Source organism: Ovis canadensis, chromosome 4, assembly GCF_042477335.2.
Source record: "Ovis canadensis isolate MfBH-ARS-UI-01 breed Bighorn chromosome 4, ARS-UI_OviCan_v2, whole genome shotgun sequence".
NCBI classification, from domain to species: Eukaryota; Metazoa; Chordata; class Mammalia; order Artiodactyla; family Bovidae; genus Ovis; species Ovis canadensis.
Genome location: NC_091248.1, coordinates 117,716,508 through 117,730,471, shown reverse-complemented (window position 1 = coordinate 117,730,471; position 13,964 = coordinate 117,716,508). Strand labels below are relative to the sequence as shown.

Genomic DNA, 13,964 nt, shown 5'->3' with positions numbered 1-13,964 from the left:
TAGAAATTAGTTGTTTACATTCACAATGGTATTTTCTTAATCACAAATACCTAATTGGGGAGAATATCCTTAATTTTCAAATCAATATATGAATTACACAACTTTCACACACTTTCTTAAAATATGCAGTTTCATCTCATATTTTTCAAAATGATTTGTTAGTTAAGAAAGTACATAATCTTACTAAATTTAGTAATACCCTTCATGTGTGTGTTGTGTGTGTCAGTCACTCAGTCGTGTGTTTCACTCTTTGTGGACTTCCCTTAAACCACCCTTCATATTAACCACAAAAGAAGATAATTTTGCTAAGAGGCTTTTCCATTAAGAAATATCAATCTATATTCAAAATAGTTTACTGCAAAAGGTTAATCTAACTTGTTAAAACAAAATGACATACATCAAGTTCAAAGAAAAAATCTTGTTCTTTGGATGCGATTTCATAATCTGCTCTTAAAGCCAGGTCATGGACTTTCAGACATTCTCCAAGATCCATTCTCTGGAGGAGGAAAAAAGATACATATTATTACAACAGAAAACACTTTTTTCAAAAATTTATTAACAATCACAGTTCTCTTCAGAATAATTATTGAGTCATACAGATGCTTCTTTATTTATGGATTTTCAAATCATGCAAAATTTCAGACAACTATAAAACTTGGTGCCAGAAAAAACCCACGTGAATTCTATCTACCAACAGATGGGAGCCATGATTACTTTTGTACTTAAGAGCAAATAGAAAAGGAAAAGCCTGTCAGAAACTGAAAAAAGCTTCTCACTTCTATCTCAAGACATATTTCACTTGGTTGTTTAACACAAAAAAGGATAAATTTAAAATCAAACTAGCAGAACGTGTAAACCAAACTGCTGAACTATAGTCAATACTCAATGAATAACATTCTAACTTTCAAATGAAGATGGAGTCCTCAAACAACAGACTGGTAACCTTGATATGGATTCCAGACAAGACTCCAGGTGAACTAGTAAAGAGGTAATTTATTAAAACTCGTAACAATTTGACAAACAGTGAGTATCTAGCCCCACTATGATTAGCGTATGTTAGGAAAATAAATACCTACTTGGTATTTATTTATACCAAGTAGGTATTTATTTCAATAAGGAATCTAGTAGGAACCTTCTACGGGAATTCCAATTCGACATTATTTACCTTTCCTGGTGGCTCAGACGGTAAAGAATGTGCCTGCAATATGGGAGACCCAGGTTCAATTCCTGGATCAGGAAGATCCCCTGAGAAGAGAATGGCTATCCATTCCAGTATTCTTGCCTAGAAAACCCCATGGACAGAGGAGCCTGGAGGGCCACCATCCACGGGGTCAGAGAGTCCCCAGTCAACAGGACTGGGGGCTAACACTTTTACTTTTTCACCCAATTAGAAGCTTTCCTCGTATCTGAGACAAAAATTTCTAAAAATCTGTTCATTTTTACATGTATCTGGGCAACTGATAAGATCTTTCATGAAATTCTTTTAGAAGCATACTGGGTTAAAAAAAAGAAGGGCTTGCTGCGAAGATAATTAGATATGATTAAAGGTGATCATGGCATCCGGTCCCATCATTTCATGGCAAATAGATGGGGAAACAGTGGAAACAATGTCAGACTTTATTTTTTGGGGCTCCAAAATCACTGCAGATGGTGACTGCAGCCATGAAATTAAAAGACGCTTACTCCTTGGAAGGAAAGTTATGACCAACCTAGACAGCATATTCAAAAGCAGAGACATTACTTTGCCAACAAAGGTCCACTGGCGAAGGCTATGGTTTTTCCAGTGGTCATGTATGGATGTGAGAGTTGGACTGTGAAGAAAGCTGAGCGCCAAAGAATTGATGCTTTTGAACTGCGGTGTTGGAGAAGACTCTTGAGAGTCCCTTGGACTGCAAGGAGATCCAACCAGTCCATTCTAAAGGAGATCAGCCCTGGGATTTCTTTGGAGGGAATGATGCTGAAGCTGAAACTCCAGTACTCTGGCCACCTCATGCAAAGAGTTGACTCATTGGAAAAGACTCTGATGCTGGGAGGGATTGGGGGCAGGAGGAGAAGGGGACGACAGAGGATGAGATGGCTGGATGGCATCACAGACTCGATGGACGTGAGTGTGAGTGAACTCTGGGAGATGGTGATGAACAGGGAGGCCTGGTGTGCTGTGATTCATGGGGTCGCAAAGAGTCAGACACGACTGAGCGACTGAACTGAACTGAAAGGTGATCAGAGCAAAGCAGGTTTTCCAGTTGGAGTTATGCTATCCAGCACTGGAATGTGACAGAATCTCTATAAGGGTGGTAAAAGGGAATACAGTAATTCAAAAAGCTAAATGTTCCTTTTGTATTTATTACACAAACTATATATAAAGTAAAACTACAAAAAAACATTGAGGCAGTAAAATTATTCCTTCAACTGAGTACCCAACTTGTGCCAAGCACTATGTTAGGTGCAAGGGACATAGCACTAAATGACAAAGCTATAGGTCTCTGACCTCACGGAGCTGACATTCTAGAAGAGGAGAAGCTAATAATAAACCATATTTGTATCTCTGAACAATGTTAAGTGATCTAGCAAAACAGCAACACTCCTATTACTAGGGGAAGCTACCTGGGATAAAGTTGTCAGAGAAGCCCTTTCTGATGAGGCTACATTCCAACTGGATCTAGAAAGTGAGAGGAAGCAGGCTAACCTGAGGGAAAGCTAAGAAGAGAGTCTTTCAGTTTTACAGATTTAGAAAGCAGATCTTTAAGAAAATATATACAAGTGTTACTCAAGAGGGAAGTTTCTAGTATCAACGAACAGGACTAACCTATCTATAGCACACAGGTCTGGGTCTTACCTCTGTATATATTATCATGACTCTGCCTATTTAACATTTTTGCAACCACCTAGACATATAGAAGGATATGATCAACAATTCTGTGCAATGTCCCAAGCTAAAAAGGATAGTGAATTCACTGGATTAAGATTCAAAAATACTGATATACCAGATTAAATTTAATATGAAGATAGAAGCACAAAGTTCTAAAGGACTTTCCTGGTGGCTCAGATGGTAAAGAATCTGCCTGCAATGCAGAAGACCCAGGTTCGACCCCTGGGGTCAGGAAAACACCCTGGAGAAGGAAATAGCAACCCACTCCAGTATTCTTGCCTGGAGAATTTCATGGACAAAGAGGAGCCTGGCGGGCTACATACAATCCATGGGTCACAAAGAGTCGGACACGACTAAGTGACTAATATTTTCACTTTCACAGTTACACCAAAAAATCAAATTTATAAATAACCAAGTATAAGCAAAAAATCAGACAAACTGAAAAACTTGGCTAGTTAAGAGTAAGGGTTACAGGGTGGCATGACTGAGATCAATTTAAGGGATACAATAGTAATTTATAGGATATAATATGAGCAAGTGAGAACACTCTTACTGAAGGCTGGTTTAAAAGCAAGTCCCTCTCTTCCAAAACACAAATTCTGTGTGCTAACACATTTCAAAAGTGATATGAATAAATTAGTGTCTCAAAACAAAGCTTTACAAAATAGCCAGAGAACAGATGTAACTAAACTGGAGAATTAAGATGTGAAAAGTCAACTGAAGAACTTTTTAATATGGAATCAGACAAAGATTGTATTATGGCCCCAAGGGACTCCAGAGAGACTTTGGTCCTCTTAATACATTCTAATGCTTAGAGTTTTCAAAAGATGGACAAGCTTTCTTGGCAGTTACTTGAGTTTCCAGGTAACAGAGATTGAAATACTGTTTAGACAACTACTTCTTTGGGGTACCCAATAAAGAATTCGAACATCAGATAACTGTTAAGTCTTTCTTCCAACTCCAAGATTTTATGACTATCTTAAAAAATAAAAAAGTTCTCAAAACTGTATTACCTCGGTTCTTAATTATATAAAGGAATGAATGGGAAAATATAAATAGACAATGTCCTCAAAGTTATCCTTTGGGAAATAATGAGGACTATTTACCACCATTATAAAAGTCATCATACTAATGGTTTAAAGCAGGCTGGAACCCAACCCCCAGGCTGGAACTAGTCCATGGCCTGTTAAGAACCAGGCTGCACATCAGGAGGTGAGCAGTGGGCGAGTTGAGTCAAGCTTCTTCTGTGTTTACAGCTGCTCCCCACTGCTTGCATCACCACCTGAGCTTCACCTCCTGTCAGATCAGAAGTGGCATCAGATTCTCACGGGAGTGGGAACTGGCCTGTGAACTGCACATGCAAGGGATCTAGGTTGCTCCTTACAAGAATCACTCTGAAACCAGTCCTTCATATTCAGTGTGGAAAAAGTATCTTCCATGAAACCAGTCCCTGGTATCCAAAGGTTGGAGACTACTAAAGTGTCATTGTGATGCTGAGGTTTTTCCAGGCTCCAATGCTTACTCTCAATCATTAATTAGTCCATGAATTAACAAACTAAGGAGCTTTCCAGTGAGAAAAAAACAGCAACTTGCTTACTCTCAATCATTAATTAGTCCATGAATTAACAAACTAAGGAGCTTTCCAGTGAGAAAAAAACAGCAACTGAAACTTTCTACAGATGTCTGGAAATTCAAAGCTGTTTATTAGGCAATGCTTATTAAAAAAAAAAACTAGAAAAATATTTAATACTCTTTTAAAAAAATTACAGGAAAGTAAGATAGGAATGAAAGAAGTTAATGGCAAAAGAATGTTCTTACCCTCTGTTACACTAGCCTGTTGATTTAATATCTTAATATTACTCATCCCAACAATCCTATTTACATATATTTCCACAGCTATAGTTGTTCATGCTATGCTTACTTCATCAAATGTTAAGATGTCAGAGTTTTGTAAATGCCTTTGATCTTGGGAGCAGTTCTGAATCTGAACTTGGATTTAAACATTATCAGCAGAAGCTTCTGAAAATAGGACCAAGCCCTAACCTCCAAAAACTGAATGTAAAAGTCCCCCAGAAGTTTTTAATGCAAGTGTTGTGAACCACTAGCTGATCTACTTTTATTCCCATTCCAAAGACAACGGAACTGAAGCACACAGACTGACTTCTTCAGGGTAATCACCAGGAAACCTGGTTAGAGATTTCTGGTCTAACACCTCTTCTGCTTTATTATGCTAATTCCAATTATTTCAGTACTAACTTATCTTTTACTATTTTTAGTCGACAATCATCCCCCATAACATCTAAAAAAGCTCTGCATACAGCTGATAGTCAAAGCAGCTGTCTACTGCCTTTACTTCAGCAATCTCCCTTATTTTTATCTTGTGCATAACTGTATTTCCAATCTGTTTTCAAAAACATGTTAATTGCCTCACTGAGCTTAACCTAAACCTCTGTTGTCCACCCATACTATGCTTTGGCAGGAATTCCAGGCTCCCCCTGTCCCCCGCCTGCCTCTATCTTTAAATTCACACCACACAACCAATCAAAAGAAAAGCAACTGGGCTTCCCTGGTGGTCCAGTGACTAAGACTCCAGACTCCCAATGCAGGGGGCTGGGGTTCAATCTCTGGTCAGGGAAATAGATCCCACATGCCACAACTAAGACCCAGCACAGCCAAATAAATAAAAATAAATAAATATTTTAAAAAAAGGAAGAAGAAAAGCAACTATGTTGATCAAGAACAAAATGAACACTAAAAAAAGGTCCCATTATATCACTATAGCAAAGTTGGAATCTGGGTGAAAGTGGAGCTGGGGGGAACATATGCCTTGTAGGGGACTTACAGAAGGCAAAATGTGAGCTCCGCAAGGATAGTGACTTTTTTCTACTTTATCCACTACACACCTGGGTCTGTACATCAAAATGCTTAAAATATTTAACCTTTACTGAATGAACAAAACTGGGCAGAGAAGAACATTTGGCACAGAGGGTCCTGTTCTTAAGCAAGGGTGGTCAAGATGCAGAATTGGACCAGGGCAAAACTGGTCTGAACTCTGGAGAGGGAAGGTCTTCTTAACCTCTCCTTGGAGTCTGTCCTTTTGGAGGCTCCCTTTCTTCTTAACTGTTTTGAGCTACTCTTCTCTGTTTTTCCCTATGCACGCCTCTCCTCCGAGGAGGAAGACTTACTTGGGCTTTTCACTATGGTGGGGTAAAAGCATCTTCAGCTTTAGTCTTGTCTAGCTCACCAAAGTAGATTTGGGGGTCAAAGCCATAGGAGCTCAAAGAGCCTAGTTATGATGAAAATTCCCCCCCAACCCCCAGCCCAATAGCCTCAGTGCTTACTTCAGGGACCTATCAGGACAGTATGTGTAGCAAGGCAGATTTTCAATTCTGGATACTAGCCATGTTTTTTCTTCAGTCTAAACATCATTACTAAGCACTTACCCTGGCGTCATGTTGTGCACATGAGTATTTAAGAAGCCAAAATAAACTCAACAATTACCTGCCACTGTAAAACTGAGTGAAGGGAAAGTATAGTAATGCTCTTCATGACCCTAGTAATGTAATTAAAAAGCCACCAGAGCCAAGCACGGTAGAACCACGCCGTGACTAAGCATGGACCTGACTCCATCACTGATGGTGCAACAGTACTTTGAACACCAAGTGCACGGATAGTTTCTGTTGCTACTGCTTCTCTTTTGAAATAGTTGAGCTTCAAACTGAACAAAATAAAATGTTTGGTCATTTATTTTAACCTAAAATAACTATTTACGATGAAAGCCACAGGAAGAGTTAAAAATTTTTAAATTTAACAAGTAATTTACTTCATAATTTCTTTCCACAAACTTATTCTTGATGTTTTAATTAACGCATTTAAATTCTTAGATTATTGGGAAAATGGATAAATTCAGATCTGCATTTTGCCCTTTGCATCCTAAATCCACTTTTCCCATGAAGTCTTGATCAAATAACTATACCTGATCTTAACAGAATTCTCTTACAACCTCCCAACATTTTGTTTTACTATTTAACAAAGCTGATCGTGTTAAGTGCTTTTTAACTGTTCTTTTGAAATCCCAACAGAGATCAGGTTTGCATAACCCACAACTTGGCCATTTTTAAAGAGACACTGCTATGAGATTGAATATTTTGTTTGGATTTTTGGATAATGGTTGAATTAAATGTAAATAAAGACATATATACAAGCATTTCATTGCCATACTGCACACCAAAAACAAGAACAATTACGAGTCATTGGGTAAGTAACTTAGGAAATGGCTATATTGTAAAATATTGTATCTGCATTTAAAAAATATAGACCACTGATACGGAAACTTCTCCAAGACAAGTGAGCAAAATTCAAAGATGCTATTTGTTAAAACACACACATCACACATACTCGCAAATGTACAGACAGGAGAGTGGAAGATGTACATTAAATTGTTAACAGGGTTTAGTTCCGGGAAGAAGGGTATGATGAACAAGGGGAAATTTCATGTTTTATGTTTTTCCTCATAGTTGAAGACTATATTGCCGAAGTAGTAAATAAAATATGACAGACCAGGCACTGACCTGGTCTGAACTCAGAAAGCATCCCATTTTCTCATTATCCCATATCTCATTCTCCATTTAACTCTGAGAAATTCGCCTCGTCTCTCAGAACTTCTCTTTTCTCCAGGAACTTCAGGACTGCAGTACGATTTACTTACAGACTGACTACACTGTGGAAGATTCTGAATGTGAATCAACACAGGCAGAACTTTCTCTGGGGGCAGAGAAGAATGCTGGACTACTTGGACAGAAATATGACATGATAAAACCTGTTTCAGAAGCATTACCACCACACTACTAGGTGGACAAACATCCTTGTCAGACAGCAACAAATGTTTAAGAATGGACAGCAATGCTGGCAAAGTACTAAAAGGAATACAAACCAACTGAAGAAAAAGTAAAACAAAACCATGACAGCAGGGCAGAGCGCACAGCAGACACAAGCCCTTGGTCTAGCATCTGAACCACTCCAGGCATGGTTCCAATGCCAATGCTATTTTCCAAAACACAGATCATCTATACTTTGACATTTACATCTTCACATTTTACATCTTCACTTTCTTCCTCCTCCTCACACTGATAAAATCTTGCTCTTTCATCCATGTTCAGTGCCCACCTTAAGACCCAGCTTAAGAACAAGAGAAAGCTGAATAAACTACGGAAAAAGTCTTAAAATAACAAAACCTGCATACGAGTTTCAGTTATGCCACGACTGTTTTAAGAAGGCTTTTCTTTCCTAATTCCAATGTTGGCACTCAAAACTAACAAATCAAACGTGAGTGGTGAATGAAGAGGAATGGGGCCCACTGGGAACACACCAAGTAGCTCCTGCTTTTCCACCACTTCCCCACTTGTTAACTGCCCATTCTCACTTGAATGTTCTTCCTCCAAGTTCACCTTTTCCTGAGTGGATAAAGAAAAATAAAGCTCTTTGTTTACCATTTCTTAATGAATGTTTTTTGATTAATACAGTAGGAAATATCTTATCCATTTCTAATCTTAGATATGCAAACATAACGGGATAAAATTAAAACAGAAGGCCTTGCCTCACAAAGGATATATATAAACAAGATAAAAAAGTGACCACTCAGTAATATGGAGGGCAGGTGCTCCCCTGGGGTTGAGAGCAATCACATGTAGTATCCTAGGCAGGATTTAAATTTGTAGAGAAAGGGTTATTCCAGGCATAGAAAGGCAAATAGGTAATAATGAACAAGCTGGGCAAGGAAAGCAGTGTGACAACAATGAAAAAATCAGTCTGGTCCAAACAGGACCAAACTGATTTATTTATTCAAGGAAGAGACAAATCTAACTAAAGATTTTCAGATTTTTGACCATATATGAATACATAATAGGGAGCCACCAGAAGTTTTTGAGTGGAGGCAATATACGCCAAATTTATTTCCTCTCAGGAATAACTGGCTTCTTTTCCCCACATTTAGAACTCTTCAAATGTCATCTCATCAAAATGTTTTCTCCAGTCGTCCTGTCAGAGCAGCCCCTTGCCGACCATCCCAGATCTAACCATGCATTTTTGTCACAGCACTTGCAACATTCCTGAAATCATAGTATTTCTTTTCACACTTGACTGTGGAAGAACCTTAGAAGGTAAGCTCCCATCGCTGAAAGAGAAACCCCTATATACTTCTGTTATCTCCAGCATTTTTGTATATGGCACATAGCAGGTCCTCAATATGTATTTGTTAAGTGAATTAACGAATGAATGCTGATCTCAGCAATCAGCAACGCTCCCAGAGATGTAAAAAAAAAAAATTAATTTCTTGAAGGAGAATTTTGTTTATTTTTACTGTGAATTTTCTTTACGTTTTCCATCTAGCCCCTCATTAATCTGATACTCTTGCTCGTCCTTTTCTATTTCTTCCTCTGCCTAACTTCATTGTTCCAAACACTGTAATAATAAATACAAAAGGGGTAGGAACACACAAAAATCTACCTAAATTTGGATATTTTACAAACTGCATCATACAAACACATCAACATATATGCTTATATTTTTTGACTTTATAGACCAAAAATGTCTATAGGGTAATATATAGTCAAGATGTTTTAGTCAATATAAATCAGAGTAAAACACCAAATGTTTTTAAAAGTTTCCTTTGTAACTACCCTTAAATAAGGAAGGATTATACTAAGTCATTTGACCCTGCCACCAGCACATCAAGGTAGAATGCATCACATTAAAAAAAAACATTTTCAATGATAAGACATTTCATGATTTTGCTTGATGCCTGCAGTTAAATTACCTGTACAATAAAAATGTTTCAAGTTTTTATTTATTACTATATGTCTGCTTTGTGTTCACAGTCTGATTCTTCCAAACAACGCATTTATAACTCATCCCACCTTTCTCAATGAATAGCCTCAGAAAACACACTAATTCAGATTTGTTAAAATGCAATTTATAAAACTGTTCCTACGTCTAAAAAAGACCTAAAGAGTTCAAGAGACTACTGAGTGATGATTCCTAGTTTTTAAATAATAAACATTTATTAAGAGCCACTGTACAGAGAAACAAATGTGTGGGAACTACCTGGCAGTTCAGGGGTTAGGATCCACACTCTTAACTGTGGAGGGTCCAGGTTCAATCCCTGGGGAACTAAGATCCCACAAAACACCCTGCCCCGCCCCCAAACAAAAACCGATGTGACAGTGAAATATACTGACCAAGTACCAGGGTATTAAAAACAATCTGCTTGAACAATGACTTCCAGACCTCATTCTTCTTTGCTTGGAAGTTACTGGTCTTTGCTACTTTATAGTGTTTCAAGAGTTATCCTAAATGACAGGTCCAAAATGTTAAGATTTACCTCAAAAAACAAAAGGATGAAGAGGACATTAAGTAATTATAAATGACATAAGGTAGTTGTGTGTAAAATACTTATGAAGTTGGTATATGGGTATATGAAGTTCAGTATACAACTCTACTTTTACATATAGTTGAAACTTAAGTTTCAGAAGATTTTTTCCCCTCAAACGGATTCAATAGCACAGAATAAAAATGAAAAGTAAAATTAATTTGTATTTGATCTACAAAGACTGGACATCAGCACAATAGATGCACGTATATTTACATATATGTACTTTTGTATTTAACCATTAATCCAAGTGTCATGGACAAATATGCTGACTGATCTTAACCAGAGACAAGAAAGTAGAACAAAACCCAGAGATGGTCTCACGATCTCCTTTTAAAAGATTACTTCCACAAGCCTGAAGTATATTAACTTATTTTAAGAACATGAAATGAATGACCGAAAGATTATTCAGAACAATAGAAAAGGGTCATTTCCTAAGGACAGAACCACCTGAAGCTGAACAGTTCAGGGTATTCATATTCCAAGTCAATAATACTCTAAATTACATTCAGGACTTGGTTTCAAATTTCATTCTTTTTTTTTTAATGTGGACCATTTTTAAGTCTTTTGAATTTGTTACACCATTGCTTCTGTTTCATGTTTTCATTTTTTGGTCTCAAGGGACTGAACCGACACCCCCTGCATTTGAAGGCGAATTCCTTACCACCTGGACTGCCAGGAAGTCCCCAGGACTGAGCTTCTCTTTTTTTTAATTGCAGGATAACCGCTTTACAATACTGTGTTGGCTTCTGCCATACAACAGTGTGAATCAGACACAAGTACACTTATGACCCCTCCCTCTCCCTCCTGAGCCTCGCAGGCCATTCCCCATTCCTATCCCTGTCGCACTGTACTGGGCTGAACTCCCTGAATGTTAAGGGCTGAATTTCCTGAATGTAAACTGATACAGCCGCTATGGAGAATAGTATGCAGTTTCCTTAAAAAGCTATGAATAAAACTATCATATGACCCAGCAATCCCACTACTAGGCACATACCCTGAGAAAACCACAAATGAAAAAGAACATGTACCCTGTTCAGAACTGCACTATTTACAATACCTAGGACATGGAAGCAACCTAGATGTTCACCAGCAGATGAATGGATAAAGAAGTTGTGCTACATACATACAATGGAATATTATTAGTCAGCCATAAAAAGGACTAGGTTTTTGAAGCATGGCAGTAAAGATCAAATTATTCACTGGGAAGCTCTTAATGTGACTCTGCTTTCCTAGGCATCAAATGTATTTTTACTGTAAGGCACTTTCTGTAAGAAACCGAGACTAAAATACAAACAGGAACTTTGATAATATAAGAACACCTCAAAAGCCAACTCTGCTAAAAACCTAGGTTATCTGGCAGTTTCATAAATTGGGAAGCTCTAGAAACTGGGGGTCATAGAAATTAGGGGGAAAAATTTCAAGCTAGTAATCTAGGCACGTGTTTTATTTTGCTTTCCTTCTTTTTTTTCATTTTAGCCATGCCACCACAGCTTAAGGGATATCTCAGTTCCTTGACCAGGGACTGAATCCAGGCCATGGCAGTGAGAATGCTAAATCCTAACCACTAGATCACTTGGGAACCTAATGTTAAAAACACTTGCTTACCAGAGGGATGGTACAGGGAGGGAGGTAGGAGGGGGTTTCAGGATGAGGAACACATGTACATCCACGGCAGATTCATGTTGATGTATGGCAAAACCAATACAATATTGTAAAGTAATTAGCCTCCAATTAAAAAAACAAAAAACACTTGCTTAAAAATGTTTAAAGTGTCCGAAAACAAACCCTTTCCAGAGGAAAGGCTGTAAGTTTATTTAAATCATCTACAGACTTTTTCACATATGCATGGGAAACCACTGCTGTCATGTTTTGGTAAGTAATTCAAAATCAAGATACACTCCTTATCCACGAGAAGATAACACTTTTTTCCACAATCATTAATTTTTGAAACTTAAAGCTTGTTCTGAAAAACACTTGCTCCATGTCCTACTTGTGCTGCTGCTGCTAAGTCGCTTCAGTCGTGTCTTACTCTGTGCGACCCCATAGACGGCAGCCCACCAGGCTCCCCCGTCCCTGGGATTCTCCAGGCAAGAACACTGGAGTGGGTTGCCATTTCCTTCCTCAATGCATGAAAGTGAAAAGTCAAAGTGATTGATTATTCATGTTAACACAAGGGAAGGACACCATTCTAGATTCTAGAGATACAGCAACTGAACGAAATGTGTCTGCTCTCACTATGAAATTTACATTCTACTTAGTGGCTGAGAAAATTTTGTGCAGGTTTATTTCTTATCAATGCTTCTCTAAACTTTCATGGCTCCTTTAAATTTGTACTATCAAAGACACTTCAGCAGTTGTAAAGTTCAGGTTTGTAGGTATTCAAGGAACTGACTTTAACCAAGTCTCAAGAGAGAAGCAGTAAAGGAGTTCTGATTAATAAAACTTTCATTTTGGATAAAACCCAGAACCTACTGGGGAACTGAAAAATTTTTGAACCTACTGGTTCAGAAATCGACTCAGGATTTTTGACAACCAATACTCCCACCCAATCACTTCAAAGAGGCAGATAAAATTTTACCTTATCCCTGTCCCTAAGTATTTCTCCTGGAGTCCTAAGTCAAGTGGGCCTTAGGAAGTATCACTATGAACAAAGCTAGTAGAGGTGATGGAATTCCAGCTGAGCTATTTCAAGTCCTAAAACATGATGCTGTTGAAGTGCTGCACTCAATATGCCAACAAATTTGGAAGACTCGGCAGTGGCCATAGGACTGGAAAAGGTCAGTTTTCATTCCAATCCCAAAGAAAGACAATGTCAAAGACTGTTCAAACTACTGCACAATTGCACTCATCTCACATGCTAGTAAAGTAATGCTCAAAATTCTCCAAGCCAGGCTTCAACAGTACATGAACCGAGAACTTCCAGATGTTCAAGCACTTAGAAAAGGCAGAGGAACCAGAGATCAAATTGCCAACATCCACTGGATCATAGAAAAGGCAAGAGAGTTCCAGAAAAACATCTACTTCTGCCTTATTGACTATGCCAAAGGCTTTGGCTATGTGGACCATGACAAACTGGAAAATTCTTCAAAAGATGGGAATACCAGACCATCTTACCTGCCTCCTGAGAAATCTGTATGCAGGTCAAGAAGCAACAGTCAGAACCAAACATGGAACAGACTGGTTCCAAATTGGGAAAGGAGTACGTCAAGGCTGTATAGTCACCCTGCTTATTTAACTTATATGCAGAGTACATTACGCAAATTGCTGGGCTGGATGAAGCACAAGCTGGAATCAAGATTGCCAAGAGAAATATCAATAACCTCAGATAGCAGACGACACCACCCTTACGCCAGAAAGCAAAGAGGAACCGAAGAGCCTCTTGATGAAAGTAAAAGAGAGTGAAAAAGTTGGCTTAAAACTCAACATTCAGTAAACAAAGATCATGGCACCTGGTCCCATCACTTCATGGCAAACAGACGGGGAAACAATGGAAATATTGACAGACTTTTTTTCCTTGGGCTCCAAAATGACTGTAGATGGTGACTGCAGCCATGAAATTAAAAGACACTTGCTTCTTGGAAGAAAAGTTATGACCAAGCTAGACAGCATATTAAAAGGCAGAGACATTACTTTGCTGTCAAAGGTCTGTCTAGTCAAAGCTATGGT

At 38.3% G+C, this 13,964-nt stretch overlaps 1 protein-coding gene across 34 annotated transcripts in view; it reads right to left on the bottom strand.

Annotated features, from left to right (window-relative positions):
- The window catches only part of LUC7L2 (LUC7 like 2, pre-mRNA splicing factor), a 56,183-nt gene that overhangs the window by 22,818 nt on the left and 19,401 nt on the right, over positions 1 to 13,964 (bottom strand). For 25 of the 34 annotated variants that reach the window (XM_069588504.1, XM_069588537.1, XM_069588516.1 and 22 more), the window contains one exon: positions 398 to 496. In XM_069588504.1, coding sequence (XP_069444605.1) covers positions 398 to 496 — 99 coding nt within the window. Of the gene's footprint in view, positions 1 to 397; positions 497 to 10,104; positions 10,248 to 13,964 lie in introns of all 34 variants that reach the window. The other 9 variants (XM_069588528.1, XM_069588527.1, XM_069588531.1 and 6 more) reach the window with 1 other exon arrangement.